This window comes from Procambarus clarkii, chromosome 46 (genome assembly GCF_040958095.1).
Source record: "Procambarus clarkii isolate CNS0578487 chromosome 46, FALCON_Pclarkii_2.0, whole genome shotgun sequence".
In the NCBI taxonomy this organism is placed as follows: Eukaryota; Metazoa; Arthropoda; class Malacostraca; order Decapoda; family Cambaridae; genus Procambarus; species Procambarus clarkii.
Window position 1 is genome coordinate 20,244,903 of NC_091195.1, and position 23,776 is coordinate 20,268,678.

The 23,776-nt window shown below is 41.5% G+C and overlaps 1 protein-coding gene across 1 annotated transcript; it reads right to left on the reverse strand.

The window, feature by feature from the left end:
* Nucleotides 1–2,641: 2,641 nt before the first annotated feature.
* Nucleotides 2,642–22,200, reverse strand: LOC123770475 (transferrin). The gene is made up of 14 exons (XM_045762359.2): nucleotides 22,046–22,200; nucleotides 19,896–20,035; nucleotides 19,341–19,471; nucleotides 17,533–17,677; nucleotides 17,238–17,407; nucleotides 15,526–15,647; nucleotides 14,700–14,875; nucleotides 12,965–13,205; nucleotides 12,442–12,596; nucleotides 10,845–11,027; nucleotides 10,374–10,538; nucleotides 9,371–9,501; nucleotides 8,958–9,101; nucleotides 2,642–8,293 (listed from the first exon to the last, which is right to left on the reverse strand). Exons 1-14 carry the CDS (start codon nucleotides 22,102–22,104, stop codon nucleotides 8,165–8,167), a joined length of 2,091 nt encoding a protein of 696 aa, XP_045618315.2. The 5' UTR covers nucleotides 22,105–22,200; the 3' UTR covers nucleotides 2,642–8,164.
* Between the last annotated feature and the right edge of the window lie 1,576 nt (nucleotides 22,201–23,776).

Genomic DNA, 23,776 nt, shown 5'->3' on the forward strand with positions numbered 1-23,776 from the left:
ACTCTTCTGGTCTCATTAATTACTGATACTCCTCCACTCTCATTAATTACTGATACTCCTCCACTCTCATTAATTACTGATACTCCTCCACTCTCATTACTGATACTTCTCCCCCTCTCATTAATTAATGATACTCCTCCACTCTCATTACTGATACCCCTCCTCTGCTCTCATTAATTACTGATACTCCTCCACTCTCATTAATTACTGATACTCCTTCCCTCTCATTAATTACTGATACTCTTCTGCTCTCATTAATTACTGATACTCCTCCCCTCTCATTAATTACTGATACTCCTCCCCTCTCATTAATTACTGATACTCCTCCACTCTCATTACTGATACCCCTCCTCTGCTCTCATTAATTACTGATACCCCTCCTCTGCTCTCATTAATTACTGATACTCCTCTGCTCTCATTAATTACTGATACTCCTCCCCTCTCATTAATTACTGATACTCCTCTGCTCTCATTAATTACTGATACTCCTCCACTCTCATTAATTACTGATACTCCTCCACTCTCATTAATTACTGATACTTCTCTCCCTCTCATTAATTAATGATACTCCTCCACTCTCATTACTGATACCCCTCCTCTGCTCTCATTAATTACTGATACTCCTCCCCTCTTATTAATTACTGATACTCCTCCATTATCATTAATTACTGATACTCCTCTACTCTCATTACTGATACCCCTCCTCTGCTCTCATTAATTACTGATACTCCTCCCCTCTCATTAATTACTGATACTCCTCCCCTCTCATTAATTACTGATACTCCTCCATTCTCAGTAATTACTGTAATGCAACTCATTATATACAAAACATACTGATCCCGGTAGTACAGTCGGGTTTGTTCTCGATGCACAATCGTCGAATCCTTTCACCTAATGCCTCTGTTCATCTAGCAGCTTGTAGGTACTCAGGAGTTAGTCAGAGTGTTGTGGGGTTGCATCCTTGGGCGGGTCAGTAATTCAACCTTAATGGAGGGAGGTCTCGATATAAGCCTAATGTGTATGAATACACTCTGGCTTCCTGTCCCCTGACACAGTGAACTATACTAGCACCAGTTATTGCTTTGTTCTTCAACAAATCTTTTGAATCGCAATCTTTACAGATAGACTAAAATATATATGTAAAACTGACACCAGTACATATGGAGAATTTTTTATTTTCTTTGGTTATAAACAAACTAATTATAATTAGTATACTGTATAGGTATACAGCACTCTGCAATGTGCTAAATGTACCCCAGTTCTTGGTGTATATACAGTACAGTATTGAGTTTACTTATTGAGGAGTATATACTGTACTGAGTTCTGAGACAAGCAGTCCCCATTTTGTAGTGGTAAGACACTCCCCTGGCATTTCGCGAGTGCTTTGTCATGGGTTCATATCTTGGCCGGAGAGGATTGACTGGACACCACTCATTAACTGTGGTCTCTGTCTACCCAACAGTAAAATGGGTACATGGTTGTTAAACGATTTGGCGAGTTGTAGTCCAGGGAACATAGGATTAGGGACTTGCCCTAAATGCAACGTGTGGTCAGTAGGCATTTTTTATTCTACCTGAATTTACCTCAGGGCCGCTAATAATCTAGAGGCCTTGATGAGGCCAGGAAGCCAACAGCTTGTCAAGAACCCCCGCATTTGGCCCTGATGATTTTTTTTAAGCTGGGTTTTAAGGCTTAAAAGTTTTAGCATTCGGCATAATTAATTTATAGCTTCGACGGTAGGCGGTTCCATGGGTTTATAACCCTATGGATGAAAAAGCAACTCCTGTTCTCAGTCCAGCATTGTGGCTTGTTGAGCTTAACACCGTTGCTCCTTGTTTGTGTTACATCTGACCTTTTGAAGAAGTTGTCCGGCTCAACATCCTCCACATTGTTCAGTACAGTATTTCAAGTTTCAATGAGATCTGCCTTTTCATGCCTGGTTGAAAAGGCAGATGTTAACCCTTAACCCTTCAGCCGTTCCTGATATGATCGTTGACTTAGCACTGGAATGACTTTTGTTGCCCACTGTTTCACCTTCTCCAGAGCAGATCTGTCCTTCTGAAGAGAATGTCTCAATGCTTGGATAATCCAAATCAAATTGGGGTGCACCAGAGATTTATACATTTGAATCATTACCTTCTTTTCCTTGTAGTCTAAGGTATGCTTGATTATTTACCTACATTACCTGAGGGGGACATTAACACTACTGGCCTCGACGAGGACAGGAAGCCGGAAGCTAGCCATTATTCCAAGGGTTTGTCTAGCTTTGACTGCTGCTCCTACCTGTCGTGCAACTTTCGGTGAATAGTAGATTTAGACTACAAGGTCCTTTTCTTCATCAATCTGCTGTAATGTAATGTTATTAATGTGGTAGTTGTGACTTGGATTGCTATGCTCCACATGCAGTCTTGCATTTGTCAATGCAGTATTAAAAAGCATTTTAGTGTTGGGTGGTTCAAATGATGAGCACTAAGTCTTGTTTTCTTCAAGATATGTTTTGATTCTGAAGATTGATTTACCTGAATTTTACCTGAGGGCTACTATCTTTAGTAGCCTCGACAGGGACAGGAAACCAGAGGCTTGTCAAAAGTTCCACCATTTTTCCTGCAGATTTTTTCTAAGGTCAAGAAAAACTACAGAGTGAGACAGCGAATAATATTTTATTAAAATATAAAGTACTGTATATTAATATAAAATGGAAAAATTAAGATGCCTGAAATGTTAACGTGGTAATTGTTAATTTGGCAAAATATTACAGGGTACAAAAGTTGGCACAGTAAAGAAGTGCTTGGGCATGTGCTATTTGATGTGAACAATTTCCGAGGGCATGCTGGAAGGGATTAACATAAGGTCTCAGGTGCAGGTTAGCTGAGTCAGTGAACAAACTACATATAGGTACTGTACTGAGAAGTTGTGGGAATGGGAAATAATGCATGAGGAAGTGAGGAGAGGAAGGGCCTGGCGGTTAAGTTCGGAAGATTGCGAGTTTGCATAGGATTCCGGTGAAGCCCTCCCCCTCCCTTCCTCAGGGGGAGGGGATCTGAGCCAGGAGGGAATCTGAACCAGGGAGGGAAGAGGGTTTTATGTTAAGCATGAGAAGCAGTGTAGCAGTAATGCAGGTGTGTGCAAGAGAGGGTGAGTGAGGTTATGGGCTCTTCTGTAGGCCCTAGGTCAGGAGAGGCAACAAACCCCCGCCCTTTCTCAACAAGAGAGGAAGGGGTTGCACTCTTCAGAAAAGCTGCGTCTTTGACATGTTTTATATCAAGCTTGATCTTAAATTGCAGCAATGTTTTGGTATTTATGGCTTCAGTGGGTAGGCAGTTCCAAGGGTTCATAACCTTATGGGTGAAAAAAACATCTCTTGTTTGCTGTCCTTCATTGTAGCTCGTTGAGCTCTAATTCATTGCTCCTTGGTTATGTTACAGCTTTTACTGGCAGTATTTATTTACTTACAAGGTATAATGGGCTTGTAAGAGTACATAATACTGTATTGGTATTTTTACATTCTTGCAAAGTCATTAACATGTACAGCATTTTGGGAAGGTGTTTAATCTAACAGATAAGTAAGATGAATAGGTACATTGTAGCAAAATTTTATACTAACATATAACTTCAATATAAATTGACAGAGATGATTACACTGGTAAAGATGTGTCTTAAAAATCTGACCTTTTAAAAAAGTGGTCTGGATCAATACCTCTAAACTGTTTAGTATTTTAAGTTTCGATGCGATCCACCCTGTCATGTCTGGTTTGCAGTATTGTCAGCCTTGTGGTCCTCAACGTTCCTGGTATAAAAGTCGTCTTAGTTCAGGAATGATTTGTATCACCCAGTGTTAAACATTTCTCCAAAACAAGTATTTCTTTCTGAACATGATGTCTCCATGCTTGGATATAAACTACCTTCTTGTCCTTAAAGTCAAAGTTTCATCTGACTATTCCCCATGAATCTGCCTGCCTATTGCAGCTTCCACCTGTTTTGTATCTTTCAGTGATTGGTGGATTCTGACTCTGTTCTTTTCTTCCTCAGTCTGCTGTAAGGTAATGTTGTTGATTTGGAAGTTGATACACATTGCTATCTTGAGATGATGATGATGATTTCGGGGCTTTAGTATCCCCGCGGCCCGGTCCTCGACCAGGCCTCCACCCCCCAGGAAGCAGCCCGTGACAGCTGACTAACACCCAGGTACTTATTTTACTGCTAGGTAACAGGGGCATAGGGTGAAGGAAACTCTGCCCATTGTTTCTCGCCAGCGCTTGGGATCGAACCCAAGACCACAGGATCACAAGTCCAGCGTGCTGTCCACTCGGCCGACCAGCTCCCTCTATGAGGGAGGATATGGGGAATAACCTCTATGAGCTTTCAGCCATATTGCAACTGGTAATATTGCAAGCCGAGGTGGTCTATGAAATATATAATTTCTGACAACATATAATATATGTACAGTACAAGCTAATATTCTTGACAACTCTTAACTCTACAATTAATAAACTGTAGATAACAATTTTATTTAGACAGTCATTCAACAATAAGTAAATAAATTGTACAAATATTGAGAAACATAAATTTGCGATGGTTTGGTATTTGGTTTCACAACCCAGTTGTAAATAAATGATTCAGGCATTGACCTCTTGCAACTACTGTATAAAAAGTGACCAGACCACACACTAGAAGGTGAAGGGACGACGACGTTTCGGTCGACTTGAGAATGGTCCAGGACGGACCGAAACGTCGTCGTCCCTTCACCTTCTAGTGTGTGGTCTGGTCAACATACTTTAGCCACATTGTTGTGACTCATTGCCTTCATAATGTACGTGTATATTACTAAACAATGAGACCTTTTCATAAAAGAATAAGAGCTACAGGCACCAAACTACACAATAAATGTTAATAGATTAACTAAGAAATATAAGGCAAGTAATAAGTAAATAACAATAAGTCCCGTTATCAGGGACAGACAGCCTGTACAGTACTAAGGCTTACCGGGGACAGGCAGCCTGTAAAGTACTAAGGCTTACCGGGGACAGGCAGCCTGTACAGTACTAAGGCTTATCGAGGACAGGCAGCCTGTAAAGTACTAAGGCTTATCGGGGACAGGCAGCCTGTACAGTACTAAGGCTTATCGGGGACAGGCAGCCTGTACAGTACTAAGGCTTACGGGGACAGGCAGCCTGTAAAGTACTAAGGCTTATCGAGGACAGGCAGCCTGTAAAGTACTAAGGCTTATCGAGGACAGGCAGCCTGTAAAGTACTAAGGCTTATCGAGGACAGGCAGCCTGTAAAGTACTAAGGCTTACCGGGGACAGGCAGCCTGTACAGTACTAAGGCTTATCGAGGACAGGCAGCCTGTAAAGTACTAAGGCTTACCGGGGACAGGCAGCCTGTACAGTACTAAGGCTTATCGGGACAGGCAGCCTGTACAGTACTAAGGCTTATCGAGGACAGGCAGCCTGTACAGTACTAAGGCTTACCAGGGACAGGCAGCCTGTAAAGTACTAAGGCTTACCGGGGACAGGCAGCCTGTACAGTACAAGGCTTACCGGGGACAGGCAGCCTGTACAGTACTAAGGCTTATCGGGACAGGCAGCCTGTACAGTACTAAGGCTTACCGGGGACAGGCAGCCTGTAAAGTACTAAGGCTTACTGGGGACAGGCAGCTGTACAGTACTAAGGCTTACCGGGGACAGGCAGCCTGTAAAGTACTAAGGCTACTGGGGACAGGCAGCCTGTACAGTACTAAGGCTTACCGGGGACAGGCAGCCTGTACAGTACTAAGGCTTACCGGGGACAGGCAGCCTGTACAGTACTAAGGCTTACTGGGGACAGGCAGCCTGTACAGTACTAAGGCTTACCGGGGACAGGCAGCCTGTACAGTACTAAGGCTTACTGGGGACAGGCAGCCTGTACAGTACTAAGGCTTACCGGGGACAGGCAGTCTGTACAGTACTAAGGCTTACCAGGGACAGGCAGCCTGTACAGTACTAAGGCTTACCGGGGACAGGCAGTCTGTACAGTACTAAGGCTTACTGGGGACAGGCAGCCTGTACAGTACTAAGGCTTACCGGGGACAGGCAGTCTGTACAGTACTAAGGCTTACCAGGGACAGGCAGCCTGTACAGTACTAAGGCTTACCGGGGACAGGCAGTCTGTACAGTACTAAGGCTTACCAGGGACAGGCAGCCTGTACAGTACTAAGGCTTACTGGGGACAGGCAGCCTGTACAGTACTAGGCTTACCGGGGACAGGCAGCCTGTACAGTACTAAGGCTTACTGGGACAGGCAGCCTGTACAGTACTAAGGCTTACCAGGGACAGGCAGCCTGTACAGTACTAAGGCTTACCGGGGACAGGCAGCCTGTACAGTACTAAGGCTTACCGGGGACAGGCAGCCTGTACAGTACTAAGGCTTACCAGGGACAGGCAGCCTGTAAAGTACTAAGGCTTACCAGGGACAGGCAGCCTGTAAAGTACTAAGGCTTACTGGGAACAGGAGGCCTGCTGTATTGTACTAAGGCTTATCGAGGTCCCTTGGCCTAGGCCAACTACTGACCTTCCTCAGCATGCAACCCCCACAACAGATGCCTATCCACCTGGTTCCTATTTATGGCTAGGTGACCATAGGCAGCAGGTGAAAGGAAACGTGTCAAACAATTTCTGCCCTACCCATGAATTGCGCCTGGGACTCTAGGGTGTGAGACAGGGATGTAGACCATTGTGCTACAGGATCCCTGTGAGGGGGGGGGGTAAGCCGCTTTACAAACTTACACAACTTGACCTCATCTACTGCTGTAAGTTTTATACTGATAGCAAAGTTTAAATAAAATTACCATTCAAAGTATCATGTTTAGTTGTATGATGCACACTACTTTACAATAATTTTATTCTACTGAAAATGCAATGATTAACTGATTTTGTTCATTTATTATGCACCCTATACCCATCCTGTAGGCGGTAGTGGAAAGGGTTACACACACACACACACACACACATTGATAAAATCGACAGGGAAGACTTCCTGAGACCTGGCACTTCAAGAACAAGAGGTCATAGATTAAACTAGCTAAACACAGATGCGAAGAAATATAAGAAAATTCACCTTCGCAAATAGAGTGGTAGACGGTTGGAACAAGTTAAGTGAGAAGGTGGTGGAGGCCAAGACCGTCAGTAGTTTCAAAGCGTTATACTGTATGACAAAGAGTGCTGGGAAGACGGGACACCACGAGCGTAGCTCTCATCCTGTAACTACACTTAGGTAATTACACACTTAGGTAATTACACACACACACACACTTGAAGGACAAGAGCTACGAGGAGAGATTAGAGGCATTAAATATGCAAAAACTAGAAGATAGAAGAAAAGAGGCGATATGGTCACTACGTTCAAAATAGTAACAGGAATAGATAAAATTGATAGGGAAGAATTCCTGAGACTCGGAACTTCAAGAACAAGAGGTCATAGATTTAAACTAACGAAACAAAGCTGCCGGAGAAATATACGAAAATTCACTTTTGTAAACAGAGTGGTAGACGGTTGGAACAAGTTAAGTGAGAAGGTGGTGGAGGACAAAATCGTCAGTGGTTTCAAAGCATTATATGACAAAGAGTGCTGGGGAGACGGGACACCACGAGCGTAGCTCTCATCCTGTAACTACACTTAAGTAATTACACTTAGGTAATTACACACACACACACACACACACACACAATGGGTCCAGGCACGGAACACAGAATTCATTTAGTTAAGCAAGATACAAACTTGATACATTAGTTACACAGTTTAATGTACTGTATATATCAATTATTTTATAGTAAAATACGTTCAAGAATTGGACCTCAACCATCTCTTAAGTTTTTTTTTAATTTAGTTCATTTATTATACACCCCATACCCACCTTGTGGGCTGCGCGATTTACTACAGATCAACGTGTATATACATGACATGGAGCCAATAGTATTATGTTTTCCTTGTATGCAAATTGTCATCACACTAGTACAGTAAAATGTAAATACGTACATTATACAGTATCTCATTCAACAAGTCATTTAGAACTACAGCATCTCTTAGCTGTACTGTCCAAGGGGTTAGCCCGAGTGGAGCCAGACGATGACTGCACACACAACCAGGTGAAGGAAGTAGAATGGCCCATGAGCAAGAGCGCCTCCAGTCATGGTAAAATGCAGTTGAGTTTCTTGGGGCGGCAGGTGCTTAGCTCAGTGAGGGCACGGTAGTATGAGTCTTCCAGCGACTGGTGGAAGGTGTCTTGCCGGACGTTAACCAGCTCTGTAGCAGAGTCCTGAGGAAAACGCACACAAGATGTAGATGTAGATGTAGATGATCAACCAGGTAATCAACCAGGTATGTACATATAAAAATACACTGATATGGCACTACAAATACACTAAAGTTGCACTAAAAATACTAAATATACTAAATATACTATACTAATACTAAATATACTATACTAACTATACTAAATATACTATACTAAAAATACTAAAAATACTAAAAATACTAAAAATACTAAGGCACTAAAAATACACTGATGTGGCACTACAAATACATGATGAATGGATAATAAATGAAGTCAGGTAACTCAGAAAATGTGTCACGAAATGTGTCTTAGATCATTCACTAGCTCCAATGGTTTCTTTGGAGAAGGTAAAAATAAAAAATGTTTGAATAACCTGCTAACACAATGCCACTGGCTAGCACAAGACCATCGAGCAAATAACCAAAATTATTACAGCGATTACAAAATAAGGTCTAATATACAGATGATAAATTTATTCTAAGGTCATAAAGTTCTCATCTTATATGTACGGGTATTTTTATGGCCCATAGTCATTTTATTATCACAAAGAGATGCTACGTACAAACAAACTTAGCATCACTGTACTTAGCAATGATCTCAACTTATTTAGTCAGATAAGTACTTGGGGCTTATATGCCCGACCCACCTTGAATATAACATCCTGTCTACCCTGGAAAGGTCCAAACATAGTGAAGACATCCTGGCCCTTGGGAAGCACCTGTGACGCACGCAGCAGTAAGATTCTTATCTCTTCCAACATCACACTATTTGATTTAATACCTGTCAATACCTGGAAAAGAGCGGATGGAGGGAGTTTGTAAGTTATCATTCCTTTAGGTTAGGTTAGGTTAGGTTAGGTTAGGTTAGGTCATTCCTAAAAAAAATAACTGTATCAATAGTATTTCTTTACACTTAGCAATAAATATTAGCAATGATCATTCTTGTTTATAATCTATGGATATCCATTTAAAATATTCGATGTGAATGTTTACTTAGTGTATAAAAGCATCAATTAAAATTGTGTGTGACTTATGAGCCAAAAATGCTGTTTGTAATGACCTTGTGTGATGGAACCCTTGCGAGGTGGCAAGTGTTGTAGTCAACAATGTCTGCGGTGCCGGAGTCCTTACACAGCAGTTTGAAATCCAGAGCTCGAAGGTTCTTGGCCCACTCGGCCTCATTGTTGCCATCTGTACAAATTATCAGAGGTTCATTCATGACAAGACTTGTATATATATAAAATTACTCTGAAAAAGCAAAAGTATATGGCCATGAGAGTGCTACAGATACATTAATGTTGGAATGAATCCATTCACCAAACCTAAATTAGTCTTAGTTGAATTTGTATTATTTTACTTTAAACAAAAATGTAACTTATGATTTCCCAAGTTATAAGGTCGGTCGACCGACGGCCGACCGGCGGCCGAGCGGACACACGCTGGACTTGTGATCCTGTAGTCCCGGGTTCGATCCCAGGCGCCGGCGAGAAACAATGGGCAGAGTTTGTTTCACCCTATGCCCCTGTTACCTAGCAGTAAAATAGGTACCTGGGTGTTAGTCAGCTGTCACGGGCTGCTTCCTGGGGGCGGAGGCCTGGTCGAGGACCGGGCCGCGGGGACACTAAAGCCCGGAAATCATCAAGATAACCTCAAGATAACCTTCCCATTGCCATGACTTGAAAGGTGTGCCGCTTCTTGAGGTCTCACACCCACACCACTTCCCACCATCACACACTGCGCCTCTCACCATACATGTCACTTTACTTAACATTAAAAAAAAAGCTCTAACCAGAACTCTAGATCTGTCCCCAACATTTATTTAAAAAATCTCAAACATTTACCCCATTAGAATAAGTGAACTGCAAATTTAACTAAATCAAGAGGGATTAGATAAGAATTAAAACAAAAGCAGCATATAAAAGATGAATTCAAAATCAAATTATCATTCAAAAGGAATGTGTTCAAAGGACATAAGAGTGATGTACAATTGTAGGGACAGGGGGTTACACAAACTAATGAAGCCACTGTTACGCAAAGCGTTCCGGGAAAAGAAGAGTACTCACTGGTGTTTTCTTGTACAGTTGAGTGTTTGACAAAGGTTACATCCCCACCCCCTTGTACCAGGCATCTAAAGGCACCAGTGTACCCATAGAAGGCCTCGTTATCGCTCCTCTCGCATTTCCCACTTGTGCTTGCACCTGAATATGCTGGCCCACTCACTCCTGCCACTGTGAGAAAATTATTTCACATATTAAAAATTAAGAAGTATAAACAGTGTTTAAAGCTATTGCATTGTATATCAAGATTCAGGCGGAGCACTCTACACTCTGATGTGGTCCGGCCGTGGATGACGGCTAGAGTGTTTTGGTGCACAAGAAGTATTGTACACCTGGTTTCAACCACCAATGTACATTATGTACTTTCACAACCTAATGTAACGTCTTGTATATAAATAAACCAAAATAAAATAAACATACAGGTATATATTAAATAAAACTAATATATCTCAAGAGAAAAATATTGAGAATGCGGACCATCATTGCCGACGCACAGGTCACACAGAGACTGGGGATTAGTGCCCTTGGGATCATATTTGGGATCCTTGGCCCCTGGAGCACACGAGCTGCTGAAGAAGTTTCCCAACTCGCCAGCATAGTCACAGTTTCCTGCTTTCAACAGGCCCGCCTCCAACAGCGTGACTACTGGGATCTTCCAGCCTGCAAGAAAGATTGCATAAAGTACTAAGTACTAAGTAAAACTAAGTACTAAGTACTAAGTAAAACTAAGTACTACCTAATCAACTCCATGTAACCCACCTTACCCCCTAAATGTCAACCTATGTCTTGTTATTTTCAAACAATACTGATTATTGACCAACTTGTATAACTGCTGATATCTGTTATCTACAAACTTGTACAAAAACATGTATAAAAAAAGAAAATTGTAGCCTGTCTGTTTATATAGTTAAAATTACTACTGGTGATCTGTTGCAATTTCTGCTGTTCTGTCCAACATGTAACTAATGTTATCTTTTTTCTTTTTTTCCCCCCTTTTTCAGCCCAATTCATTCTTTTGATCTTAATTAGTTTAAGTCTTAGTTTTTTAAGTGTTTTATCCACCTCTTGCCCAGTAGTTTCCTTAGGTATAGTATATATTAGCTCTATCTAGAAATACAACATTCTGTTTGTAACTCATTTTGCATGATGTACTTTTACCTAAATAAACATTATTATTATTATTATTATTATTATTATTATTATTATTTATGGTAATGTCTTCTTTCAGACATAATAACGTAAGATAAACACTTGCGCATTTGTGAAATTTATGTTAGGAATTTACACCAAGTCTTTTGCATTCTCCTGAGTGCTTTATTAAGGTCCGAGTGTGTGATTAGGATGAGACTTACATCTCAAGATGTATGATGGAAGTCTCGTCCTAATCACACAAACAGACCTTGACAAAGCACTCAGGAGAGTGCAAAAGATTGTGTAAATTCCTTACATAAATTTTACAAATACTGTACACATCATGTGGGTTTTTATCCAATATTATTATTATTAATATTATTATTATTATTACATTTTTAAATTGGTTATTGTATAAATATTTACTAGTTCTTCTACAGCAGATTTATTTTTAATTATCCTATACATTCTGTAGCAGTGCGGTGCAGTTCTTGAACTCACTGTTGATATATACTGTACATTAAACTGTGTTTAATGTACAGCTTATCAAGATTAACATTAAGCTTACCAAGACTAATTAAGTTTTCGACTTAAGACTTTTAAGATTTTTTAAGACTTTAGTTAAGTTAGATAGGTTAAGTTAAGACTTTTTCATTTGTAAAATCTCTTGTATGTATGTACCTTACCTAAATAAACATTTGATTTGATTTTGATTTGATTAACTTGCTTCAACTTACTAACAAAATCAATTTTGTGGTACAGTGCCTGAGCCCATCATGTGCTTCAGTAACCTCCACTACCTCCCAGAGGATGGGTATGGGGTGCATAATAAAGAAAGGACTAAACTAAAAACTGTGGCTTTGTCCCCTCCTTATTTCACATTTTCTAGCTTAGCTTATGCTTAGCTCAGCTTAGCTTTTCTAGCTTTGTGTACTGGGCTTACCCGCTGTCTTGTCGATGCCAGTGTGGCACGACTTCTTGCCCTGGAGCTGGCTGAGAGAAGTGATGCCGGAATTGGCGTGGACTACAGCTACTGCGAAGTAGGAGGCATCAAGTTGTCCGTATCGTTCTGAGATCACTGGCACCAACCCATACTCCCTAGGAATATACATGATACTGGGATCTCTGTTTTCAGCATACAGTACTGTACATATAGCTGGGAAAGAATGCACACCATTCTTCTGTGACAGGAAGACCACATGTGACATTTCAGTCCAGAGAATATAAACTAGTACAGGTGTAGTGAAATACTGTATGTAAGACTTTTTAAAATATTTAAGGACTAAACATTAATGAATACTTATTGACTGTGTGGAATAAATTAGATTTAAAAATGCAGAATCAAATCAGCAAAATTGCGCACATCTTTTAAAGCACTTTAAAAATCTACATATATCTAGTATAATAAAGAATTAAGCTTTCATATTTATACAATATGTATAAGTGAACCAATAAAATTTCCTCACACATGCCCTCGGAAGACGTCACCGCCATCAACCGTAGTGATGTGTGCAGATCCACTTGCCACCATGGTCAGACAGTCATCTAAAGATGCAGGCATCACACACTCCAGTGCGGGACGGATTCTGCGGGACTTAAGCACCTGGCTGAGAGCCAGACACTTGTCCTTAGCCAGCTGAGAGTCGACACACAGCTTCACTGGCACCTCAGAGCACCCAAGACGTTCAATGGTCGCGTCATAGCCAGCTGATGGGAGGCCAGTTGAAGAAAACGTGTTGACCAAAATACTATTATATATTATATTAATATTATATATTATAATATTATAACAGAGTACAGTAACTATATTTAGATTTACTACACCTTAAAATTTGCTAGTAGAGCCATAATGGATAAATACACAAGTAAAAAGCTAAACAAGATACTACTCTATTACACCTTTACTATATTAATAACAAAAAATTTTCATTTAGAAATGTACAGAAGAACATAATACAGTGGTTATTTATTTGTTATATAAAGCTGCATATTTAATAAAGCCACTAGTATACAAAAATATAAGCATTTTGAGCATAACTTAAGATAATTCGGTTAAATTATTGATGGGTTTATTGGGGTAAATACTTCATACTAATTAAGAAATACACTAACATACATGACTTTTTCAAGTAACTTAGCAAATGATACATACTGTAATATTTAGGTGACAATGATGAAAGGTGTATACTATACATACATTATACTAAGCAAGGAGATAATGTAACTTATCATCAAGTGTTGAGATGTTACAATGTTATATTAAATCTATAACACAGTTTCACTTGAAAAGTATTTCCATATCCTGGGCCCATTTACTTGCCTGGCACCTACTAAGATTGAGTAGTGTACAGTACTATATGGGTTCTGTTAAAATTCTGCAGTCTCCGTGGTGTAGTGGTAAGACACTCGCCTGGCGTTCCGCGAGCGCTATGTCATGGGTTCGTATCCTGGCCGGGGAGGATTTACTGGGCGCCAATCCTTAACTGTAGCCTCTGTTTAACGCAACAGTAAAATGTGTACTTGGATGAAAAAACGATTCTTCGCGGCAGGGGATCGTATTCCAGGGACCATAGGATTAAGGACTTGCCCGAAACGCTACGCGTACTAGTGGCTCTACAAGAATGTAACAACTCTTGTATATATCTCAAAAAAAAAAAAAAAAAAAAAAAAAAAAAATTCTATATAAAGAGAGAGATTTAGATCTGGGGAAGTATTGAAATTTAGTAGTGTGTATTATTCTCAGGATGTGATCACACAAGAGTGTGTGTGTGAACAATGATTATATGTTAATAAGAATGTTTGGCAATGTATCAAGGTTTCATTTACTGTTAAGTTGAAGGTTGTCTTGGCTCTCATTACTGATTAACGTTGTGTAATTATATGTTTAATTTATTGTTATTGATCCTTATTGATCAGTTATTGATGTCAATGATCCTTATGCAGAGATTCCATATTTAAAATAAAAGTAGAAAAGTAAGTAGTATACTGTAGTGTAAATTAGATCAATTTAGGATATAAGTATAATATTTTTTTTTAAATATGCCTATTGGTTGGATACAACCACAGTACACAACATTTTTATGTTATACAGTGTATAGTGTATCAACAATTGATGGAATAATGAAATATCCGCAGTAGCTCATGACTGATGAAGAACCTCTCTCTTTTTTTTAATTAAACCACTATTATAATTATACATACGTTCTTTTAGATAGTCATGAGGAGTGATGGGAGGAGAGCGAGCGTGGATCACTGACGGGGAGTCGATACCAAGTACAGCCTTGGCCCAAGGTCTGAGAGGCGGTGCACCCTCCTCAGCGGGAAGGGTCGCTTCTGTCACCAGTTTGGTTAGCTCGGACACTATACCCTTCTTGTTCCTGTGCATGACCACGATCATCAGCATGGATTATAGTGCTAAAATGTACTAGATTTCTTAAGCTTAAATCTCTCATGTCCACATGAAATCAATCACATCTCTGTGGAATAAAGTTTAACAAATATTTTTGGCAAGAATACTAACCTAGGTGAATATTTTATCCATAGAAATACAGTATTTAATACAAAATTTGAAATACATACTGTACCTGTATCTCGAGAATAGAGAATTATTGTAATTAGAAAGCGATTTAAATGGTAAAGATTAATAATTATAATGGGTTTTATCAAATAATTAGCACGTGTTAAAAGAGTATGCTTACATAACATATGCAATAGAATATGTTTGAAAATAACATTCTTTTCTATATACTGTACTTTATTTGTTATATAAATGGTATTAATGTTTCTACATTCTATTAATTAAACACGGGAGACATCTCCCGTCACGCTGGGTGCAGTCGCACCTCCACAGATCTCCAGTATCAGCTCCTGATACTGGTAATGGCTCAAAAGGGCCACCACTTACGGGCTATTCATGCCTGTGCCACCTTTTGGGTGGCTTAATCTTCATCAATCAATCATCAATTAATTAAATACGCCTTATAAAAGCTCAATAGCCATAACAGATATACTAATCTCTCTTACTAACTCATTAGAAGCTCGTGCAATCCAGGAGTTCCATGGCCGGGCTGCCCAGTGGCAAGGTTTTGTAGAGTCCAAGTCCAGGATCCGACCGTCAGGGCAAAGTAGTCCGAAGTCCGTAGTTGAGACCTGCAAGACACTTGTGTAGTTTCTTGAATTTGGCCATGAATTTATTTATTATCAAGATGCCTTACAACACTAAGTTTATTCTCTAGTTGCCTCAATGGGGGGACTAACATTGGCCTAGCATTAGTTTCTTCTCCTCAGCTATGCAAGGGTATTAGGTGAACCACATGTTAATACAGTCCTGTATAAAACAAAATTCTTTCTACTTGCCCAGATTCAATACATGTCTAACTACACTAAACTGCACTACAATACATGTCTAACTACACTAAACTGCACTACAATACATGTCTAACTACACTAAACTGCACTATCTTAAACCTCTTACACTTTTGCATGATAATTACAAAAGAAGCATGTAAATTCTAGCTGATATAAAATTGACGAAATGAACGGAAAACTTTTCAGGAAAATAGATTTTGACGAATGGCTGCTGAACGGAGCACAAAGTTCTGACAAAAGTGTATAGAAAAAACACCAAGTTGATAGTGGACTTTATCTAAAATCTTGAGGTTATCTTGAGATGATTTTGGGGCTTTAGTGTCCCCGCGGCCCAGTCCTCGACCAGGCCTCCACCCCCAGGAAGCAGCCCGTGACAGCTGACTAACACCCAGGTACCTATTTACTGCTAGGTAACAGGGGCATAGGGTGAAAGAAACTCTGCCCATTGTTTCTCACCGGCGCCCGGGATCGAACCCGGGACCACAGGATCACAAGTCCAGTGTGCTGTCCGCTCAGCCGTCCGACTCCAAAATGTTATCAACTTGATGTGTTTCCCTCCCTCTTCAGAATGATTGGTTGCTTTATCATATTAATGGGAGTGGAGAAACTTACTACAATACTGTAGCACTTGAATGATAGTGAAGAAAAGACCTAATATCCCGCCAAACTCACACCGAAACTACGACGTTGGTACAACGTTCGAAAAAGTTTTAACACTTCCTAACCAGTTATAACAACCAATATAACAAGTTGTAACAACGTCCTAATACATCATAAACACGTTAAGCCAAGTTCTAACAACTTTATTACAAGTTGTAACAAGCGGAAAATAGAGACAGTTTCGGTTTGTGTTTCCAGGGATACATGTATATCACCAGGATAAAGGACGAAGGTGTCATCCAAAAATTGGGTTTAAGTTATACACCTACACACGTGTTGGGTCTTTCCTTCACCTTCCTTAATGAGATTAATGGATCTACCAAGTACCAGTTTCTTTACTATATTCTGTATTAATTTTATTAATCCAACAAAATACAAAATTTCTTATTTTTCAGATGCATTAGCTGTCACTTATATTTATAAAATAAATAAATAAATATGTTTATTCAGGTAAGGTACATACATACAAGTGATGTTACATTAATGGATTGATATATAGATAGAGCTAGTACATACAATGCCTAAAGCCACTATTACGCAATGCGTTTCGGGCAAGAAAAACATTAATATCTAGAACTTAATACTAATTGAGCATAAAGAATAAAGAATATTAATGGAGTGGGAGTAATGATAATGGGAGTACAGTATTAATTTCATATTTAATGTGTATTTAGTGACAAATAAAAACATACAGTAATTAAAAAGTCTCACGTCTGTTTTAATTTTGAAATACTGTGTCACAGCAGAGAGTTTGGTCCAGGCAACATCCCCATGCGACTCCACCAGGCAGCGGAGGGCCCCTGCGTATCCAGCGTGCTCATCAACATTATCACAGCGTCCAGGGTTTCCACACATGGTGCACAGGTTGTTGTATGCTTCCTCTGTAAGTGTGCCACTGCTGGTCAAACTCCTCATCACTCTCATATATTTCTATACATCAACAACAGTATTATCTTTACAGGTGTATTATATATGTGCAGCTGTATCACTGTGATAGAGTACTTACTGAGTCTGGCATCGGTTTCGTTGTCAGGGGTCCAGTCTCCGGGGATACAGGCGAGTCCAAAGTAGGAAGAAGCGGCTTTCAGATCATGCTCCACCACTGTCCTCTCCTGGGTGCAGTCCAGCTTGATTTCACCTTTCTCTAAGAGCTGAAGGAAAAGGGAGACTTTAGGATATATGGACTTTTATATGGGATATATTCAGGCTTTCACATGGCAATGTGAGCATGAGGAAGGAGATGAAATTAAGATAATAAAATTGAGAAAAACGGTAGAAGCCATGATGAGGATTCGAACCTACACACTGCGTACCCCCCAAGCTTAGGTTCATATCCTCATCATAGCTCCTACTGATCTTCTCATTAAACTCATTAACAATAGAACCGTTACACATTACATTAATGCAATTTCTTGGTGCATAATATAATTGTGAGTTGAAGAGAAGGTCAAGGTGTGAGAACATCATTAGAAGATCATTGAATAGTACAAAGGTTACATACAGGAGGCTGGAGAATAGTATTAAGACTCCAGAAAGCTTCTCTTGTCTCAATAAAGTATGTTTTGATAAAAATAATGTAAGGAGCATTTAATTAAATTTATTCTTCTTATAAATGAAATCTGAATTGAATCTGAATTTCAATGTAAATGTTCTGATTAAAATTGTACAATGTATTATGTGTATGCATCTGGTAAGGCTTATGAATCTGGTATGGTAACATACGCATCTGGTGTGGTAACATATGCATCTGGTGTGGTAACATATGCATCTGGTGTGGTAACATATGCATCTGGTGTGGTAACATATGCATCTGGTGCGGTAACATATGCATCTGGTGTGGTAACATATGCATCTGGTGTGGTAACATATGCATCTGGTGTGGTAACATATGCATCTGGTGCAGTAACATATGCATCTGGTGTGGTAACATATGCATCTGGTGTGGTAACATATGCATCTGGTGCAGTAACATATGCATCTGGTGTGGTAACATATGCATCTGGTGCAGTAACATATGCATCTGGTGTGGTAACATATGCATCTGGTGTGGTAACATATGCATCTGGTGCAGTAACATATGCATCTGGTGCAGTAACATATGCATCTGGTGTGGTAACATATGCATCTGGTACAGTAACGTAAGCATCTGGTGTGGTAACATATGCATCTGGTGTGGTAACATATGCATCTGGTGTGGTAACATATGCATCTGGTGCAGTAACATATGCATCTGGTGTGGTAACATATGCATCTGGTGTGGTAACATATGCATCTGGTGTGGTAACATATGCATCTGGTGCAGTAACATATGCATCTGGTGCAGTAACATATGCATCTGGTGCAGTAACATATGCATCTGGTGTGGCCCAGGGCAAGAGTTCGATTCCATTGGACTGCTCCAGAGTTTTTTTTTTATACTGTATATAGATCACAGTATTGTGATGGCATAGTGCAAGTATGTTGTTGTGCATTTACATGAATTAACCTAAGGGCCACAATCTTTATTGTGGCTTTAATGAGGGAACAGGAAGCATGAGTATTGTCAAAAAGTCCCCCTTATTGTTTAAGAGAACTTTTCCAACTTGATTTTGACATTTATGGCTTGAGTGGGGTAAGCAACTCCATGGGTTTATAACATTATGGGTGAAAAAGTATCTCCTGTTTCTTGTCCGACATTAAGATAAATATATAAATTACTAGTTTAGTAATTATTTTATTACTTATTTAATTATTATTTTATTTAATTATTAATTATTTTATTTAGTAATTAGTTTATTACTAGAATACAGTTGACATTTGCAGGAAGCAACTTACATGGGAGAATGGTATATTCCAGCCGGCATTCCTGGCGTAGCCGGTATGGCAGGACTTGGAGCCCTTGAGGTCAGCCACACTCTTGACCTTGCTTCTCCTGATCACAGCCACACCTTGGTACCTCCAAGCCTCTGCAACAACCAAACCTCTCCTCACTTGATACATAACACTATCACCCCACCGTCTCGCTATAAAATATCATTACTGCACATTATGGGCTATTCATGCCCGTGCCACCTTCGGGTTGGCTTTATCTTAATCAATCATTTACTGTACAGTTTTTTTGGCAAGCCATGTTGAACAGATATGGGTGAAAATGAAAATGCCCACAACCCCCCTCTCCACCTACCACCCCTACAACCCCCCTCTCCCCACCTACCATCCCTACAACCTGCCTCTCCCCACCTACCATCCCTACAACCTGCCTCTCCCCACCTACCATCCCCACAACCCGCCTCTCCCCACCTACCATCCCCACAACCCGCCTCTCCCCACCTACCACCCCCACATTCTCCCTCTGACCCACCTACCACCCCCTACAACCACCCCACCTACCATTCTTCTCCTCAGCAGTCCTGGTCTCAGCCAGGACGTGGATCTGAGAGTTATAGAGCTCCCTGGCCAGGAAGACGTCCTCAGGCTCGGCCCTCATCACATCTGCCTGCTTCTGCATCACCATCCGCAAGCAGTGGTACCTGTTTATACAAGTCTCCCCCTCCTCATCATCACACATTCTCTTTGTACCGGATTTATACATGCAAGAGCTACATATATGCATGATTTATATATGCAAAAGTTACATATATGCAAGAGTTCTTGTTACATTTTTACATTTATATATATGTACATGAGTTGATACATTCTTACGTTTATATATACAAGAGTTCTTACATTCTTACATAAATTACTTTTAGTGTTAGACTATTATATATATCCCATTACAAATATAATTCATTTTGTTCAAAATGTTCTTATTTCTAATGCGAAGTGCCTTAATATATAAGAAACTATTGCCTTTATATGATATATTATGACTATATATATATAGAGGATGGCCGGATGCTTATTAATAAAGTAAACTAAGGCATCTGGAGTGAAAATAAGGAAAGTTCTGACAAATTAAAGGTATTCCTTATTATTAAATTGGAGGTAGAAGGGAAGGAGAGTGAGTGGGTGCTGTCTCTCTCTCTCTACCCCCTCTGTCTGTCTCTCTCTCTACCCCCTCTCTGTCTGTCTCTCTCTACCCCCTCTCTGTCTGTCTCTCTCTCTACCCCCTCTCTGTCTGTCTCTCTCTCTACCCCCTCTCTGTCTGTCTCTCTCTCTACCCCCTCTCTGTCTGTCTCTCTCTCTACCCCCTCTCTGTCTGTCTCTCTCTCTACCCCCTCTCTGTCTGTCTCTCTCTCTACCCCCTCTCTGTCTGTCTCTCTCTCTACCCCCTCTCTGTCTGTCTCTCTCTCTACCCCCTCTCTGTCTGTCTCTCTCTCTACCCCTTCTCTGTCTGTCTCTCTCTCTACCCCCTCTCTGTCTGTCTCTCTACCCCCTCTCTGTCTGTCTCTCTCTCTACCCCCTCTCTGTCTGTCTCTCTCTCTACCCCCTCTCTGTCTGTCTCTCTCTCTACCCCCTCTCTGTCTGTCTCTCTCTCTACCCCCTCTCTGTCTGTCTCTCTCTCTACCCCCTCTCTGTCTGTCTCTCTCTCTACCCCCTCTCTGTCTCTCTCTCTACCCCCTCTCTGTCTGTCTCTCTCTCTACCCCTCTCTGTCTGTCTCTCTCTCTACCCCCTCTCTGTCTGTCTCTCTCTCTACCCCCTCTCTGTCTGTCTCTCTCTCTACCCCCTCTCTGTCTGTCTCTCTCTCTCTACCCCCTCTCTGTCTGTCTCTCTCTCTACCCCCTCTCTGTCTGTCTCTCTCTCTACCCCCTCTCTGTCTGTCTCTCTCTCTACCCCCTCTCTGTCTGTCTCTCTCTCTACCCCCTCTCTGTCTGTCTCTCTCTCTACCCCCTCTCTGTCTGTCTCTCTCTCTACCCCCTCTCTGTCTGTCTATCTCTCTCTACCCCCTCTCTGTCTCTCTCTCTCTCTACCCCCTCTCTGTCTGTCTCTCTCTCTACCCCCTCTCTGTCTGTCTCTCTCTCTCTACCCCCTCTCTGTCTGTCTCTCTCTCTACCCCCTCTCTGTCTGTCTCTCTCTCTACCCCCTCTCTGTCTGTCTCTCTCTACCCCCTCTCTGTCTGTCTCTCTCTACCCCCTCTCTGTCTGTCTCTCTCTCTACCCCCTCTCTGTCTGTCTCTCTCTCTACCCCCTCTCTGTCTCTCTCTCTCTACCCCTCTCTGTCTGTCTCTCTCTCTACCCCCTCTCTGTCTGTCTCTCTCTCTACCCCCTCTCTGTCTGTCTCTCTCTCTACCCCCTCTCTGTCTGTCTCTCTCTCTACCCCCTCTCTGTCTGTCTCTCTCTCTACCCCCTCTCTGTCTGTCTCTCTCTCTACCCCCTCTCTGTCTGTCTCTCTCTCTACCCCCTCTCTGTCTGTCTCTCTCTCTACCCCCTCTCTGTCTGTCTCTCTCTCTACCCCCTCTCTGTCTGTCTCTCTCTCTACCCCCTCTCTGTCTGTCTCTCTCTCTACCCCCTCTCTGTCTGTCTCTCTCTCTACCCCCTCTCTGTCTGTATCTCCCTCTCTGTCTGTCTCTCCCTGTCTGTCTGTGTGTGTCAGTACTGACCTGTCGTCCCCGAGGACACACTGGGCGGTGATGGTGGTGGCGGCGAGGTCCTCAACCATGGCCTTGCAGGCGGGCTCTGTCTTGGGCGTCACGCACACCCGTACTCCTCCTGCTGACACCCAACTACTGTTACTTACTCTACTCTTCTGACTCTACTCTTATCTACCTCTACCCCCCCTCTCTCTCTCTCGCTCTACCTTCCTCTCTCTCTCTACCTCCCTCTCTCTCTCTCTCTCTCTCTCTCCTCTCTCTCTCTCTCTCTTCTCTCTCTCTCTCTCCTCTCTCTCTCTCTCTCTCTCTCTCTCTACCTCTCTTTTTAACTAAGCCAAGGGTTCATATGGGCTGTCAATTAACGTACCTAGTGAAGGTGCAAGCAAGAGCTGTTATCCAACCTTAGCTCATCTGAAGCCTGCTCCTTGAGACTCATTTATTTCAGGAGAATATACTTTGAAGTTATCACAGAGGGAACTATCATATAAGGAACCTGGTGAAAATGCAAGCAAGAGCTGTAATCCTACCTCAACTAAGTTGAAACCTACTCCTAGCTAGAGGTCCATTTATATCATGAGCATGTTATATGCATCAATAGGAATAAACTTTATTCGTTAACAGATAAGGTAACAATGATATAAGGAAGAGGATGAGCCTGTAGCCAACTGTGTGCCAGTCTTCATGTGATCAGTTGACCTGATCTCCTGTTACCTTACCTTGAGGTTACCTTGAGGTGCTTCCGGGGCTTAACGTCCCCGCGGCCCGGTCGTCGACCAGGCCTCCTGGTTGCCGGACTGATCAACCAGGCTGTTGGACGCGGCTGCTCGCAGCCTGACGTATGAGTCACAGCCTGGTTGATCAGGTATCCTTTGGAGGTGCTTATCCAGTTCTCTCTTGAACACTGTGAGGGGTCGGCCAGTTATGCCCCTTGTATCAACCTGTTGAGTGAACCAGTTCCAGATGCACAAATCCACAAGGGCCGTGACGAGGATTCGAACCTGCGTCCGAGAGCATCCCGCATTCCAAATGCGAATCAGCCTCGGAGTGAATGGTAGCTGATGGAGTGATATTCTTGAGAAAGGCACTTCTAGCATGAGGCTGTTGAAGGTCGAGAGCCTAGTGCTGTGGCTGCTAACTACTGATTGTTCACGGAGTTGGGCCTGTTGGACCTCTCTCACTCTCACTCACACCAGTAACGTTAATAATAATGTTAATTTAAATAATAATTTTGATTAATTGATTAATTAACCCGTCCTCGACTCAAGTCCGTTCCATCCAGCGGTCGACCCCACAGACGCATTCATCAATGTCAACAGACTGTTCATTCAAAACAGGAACTTTCTAAAATATAAATTAATAATATATTAGCATATTGTGCATATATAGACATAGGTTAGGTCAGGTGTTTAGGTTCTGTTGGCGATTATTTGTAGTACGTGGGTGAAGCATTTACAGCGTTGTGGTTCGAACACCAGTCGTCAGTGAAGCACTTGTTCCGGAAGTGTTCGAACGTCAGCAGTTGTGAGTCGTGTGTAAACCGTTTTTCATTTGTGTAAATATTTCATTCAAAATGATCTGCTACCAGAAATTTTAGCCAAATATCCCCAGTTTGCTAACTGTAGGTAGTAACTAAGTTATTGTAACCTATCCACCGCTGCCCACTGGATGGGGGGGGGGGGGCGGTGTAACCTATCCACCGCTGCCCACTGGATGGGGGGCGGTGTAACCTATCCACCGCTG

Coding starts and splice junctions, on each gene's coding strand:
- LOC123770475 (XM_045762359.2), bottom strand. CDS start 22,104: ATGGTTGAGGACCTCGCCGCCACCACCATCACCGCCCAGTGTGTCCTC. Junction 14,876..15,525: donor ATTGCACGAGCTTCTAATGA/GTTAGTAAGAGA, acceptor GGTCATGCACAG/GAACAAGAAGGGTATAGTGT. Junction 11,028..12,441: donor TGGCATCGACAAGACAGCGG/GTAAGCCCAGTA, acceptor TCTTTCTTGCAG/GCTGGAAGATCCCAGTAGTC.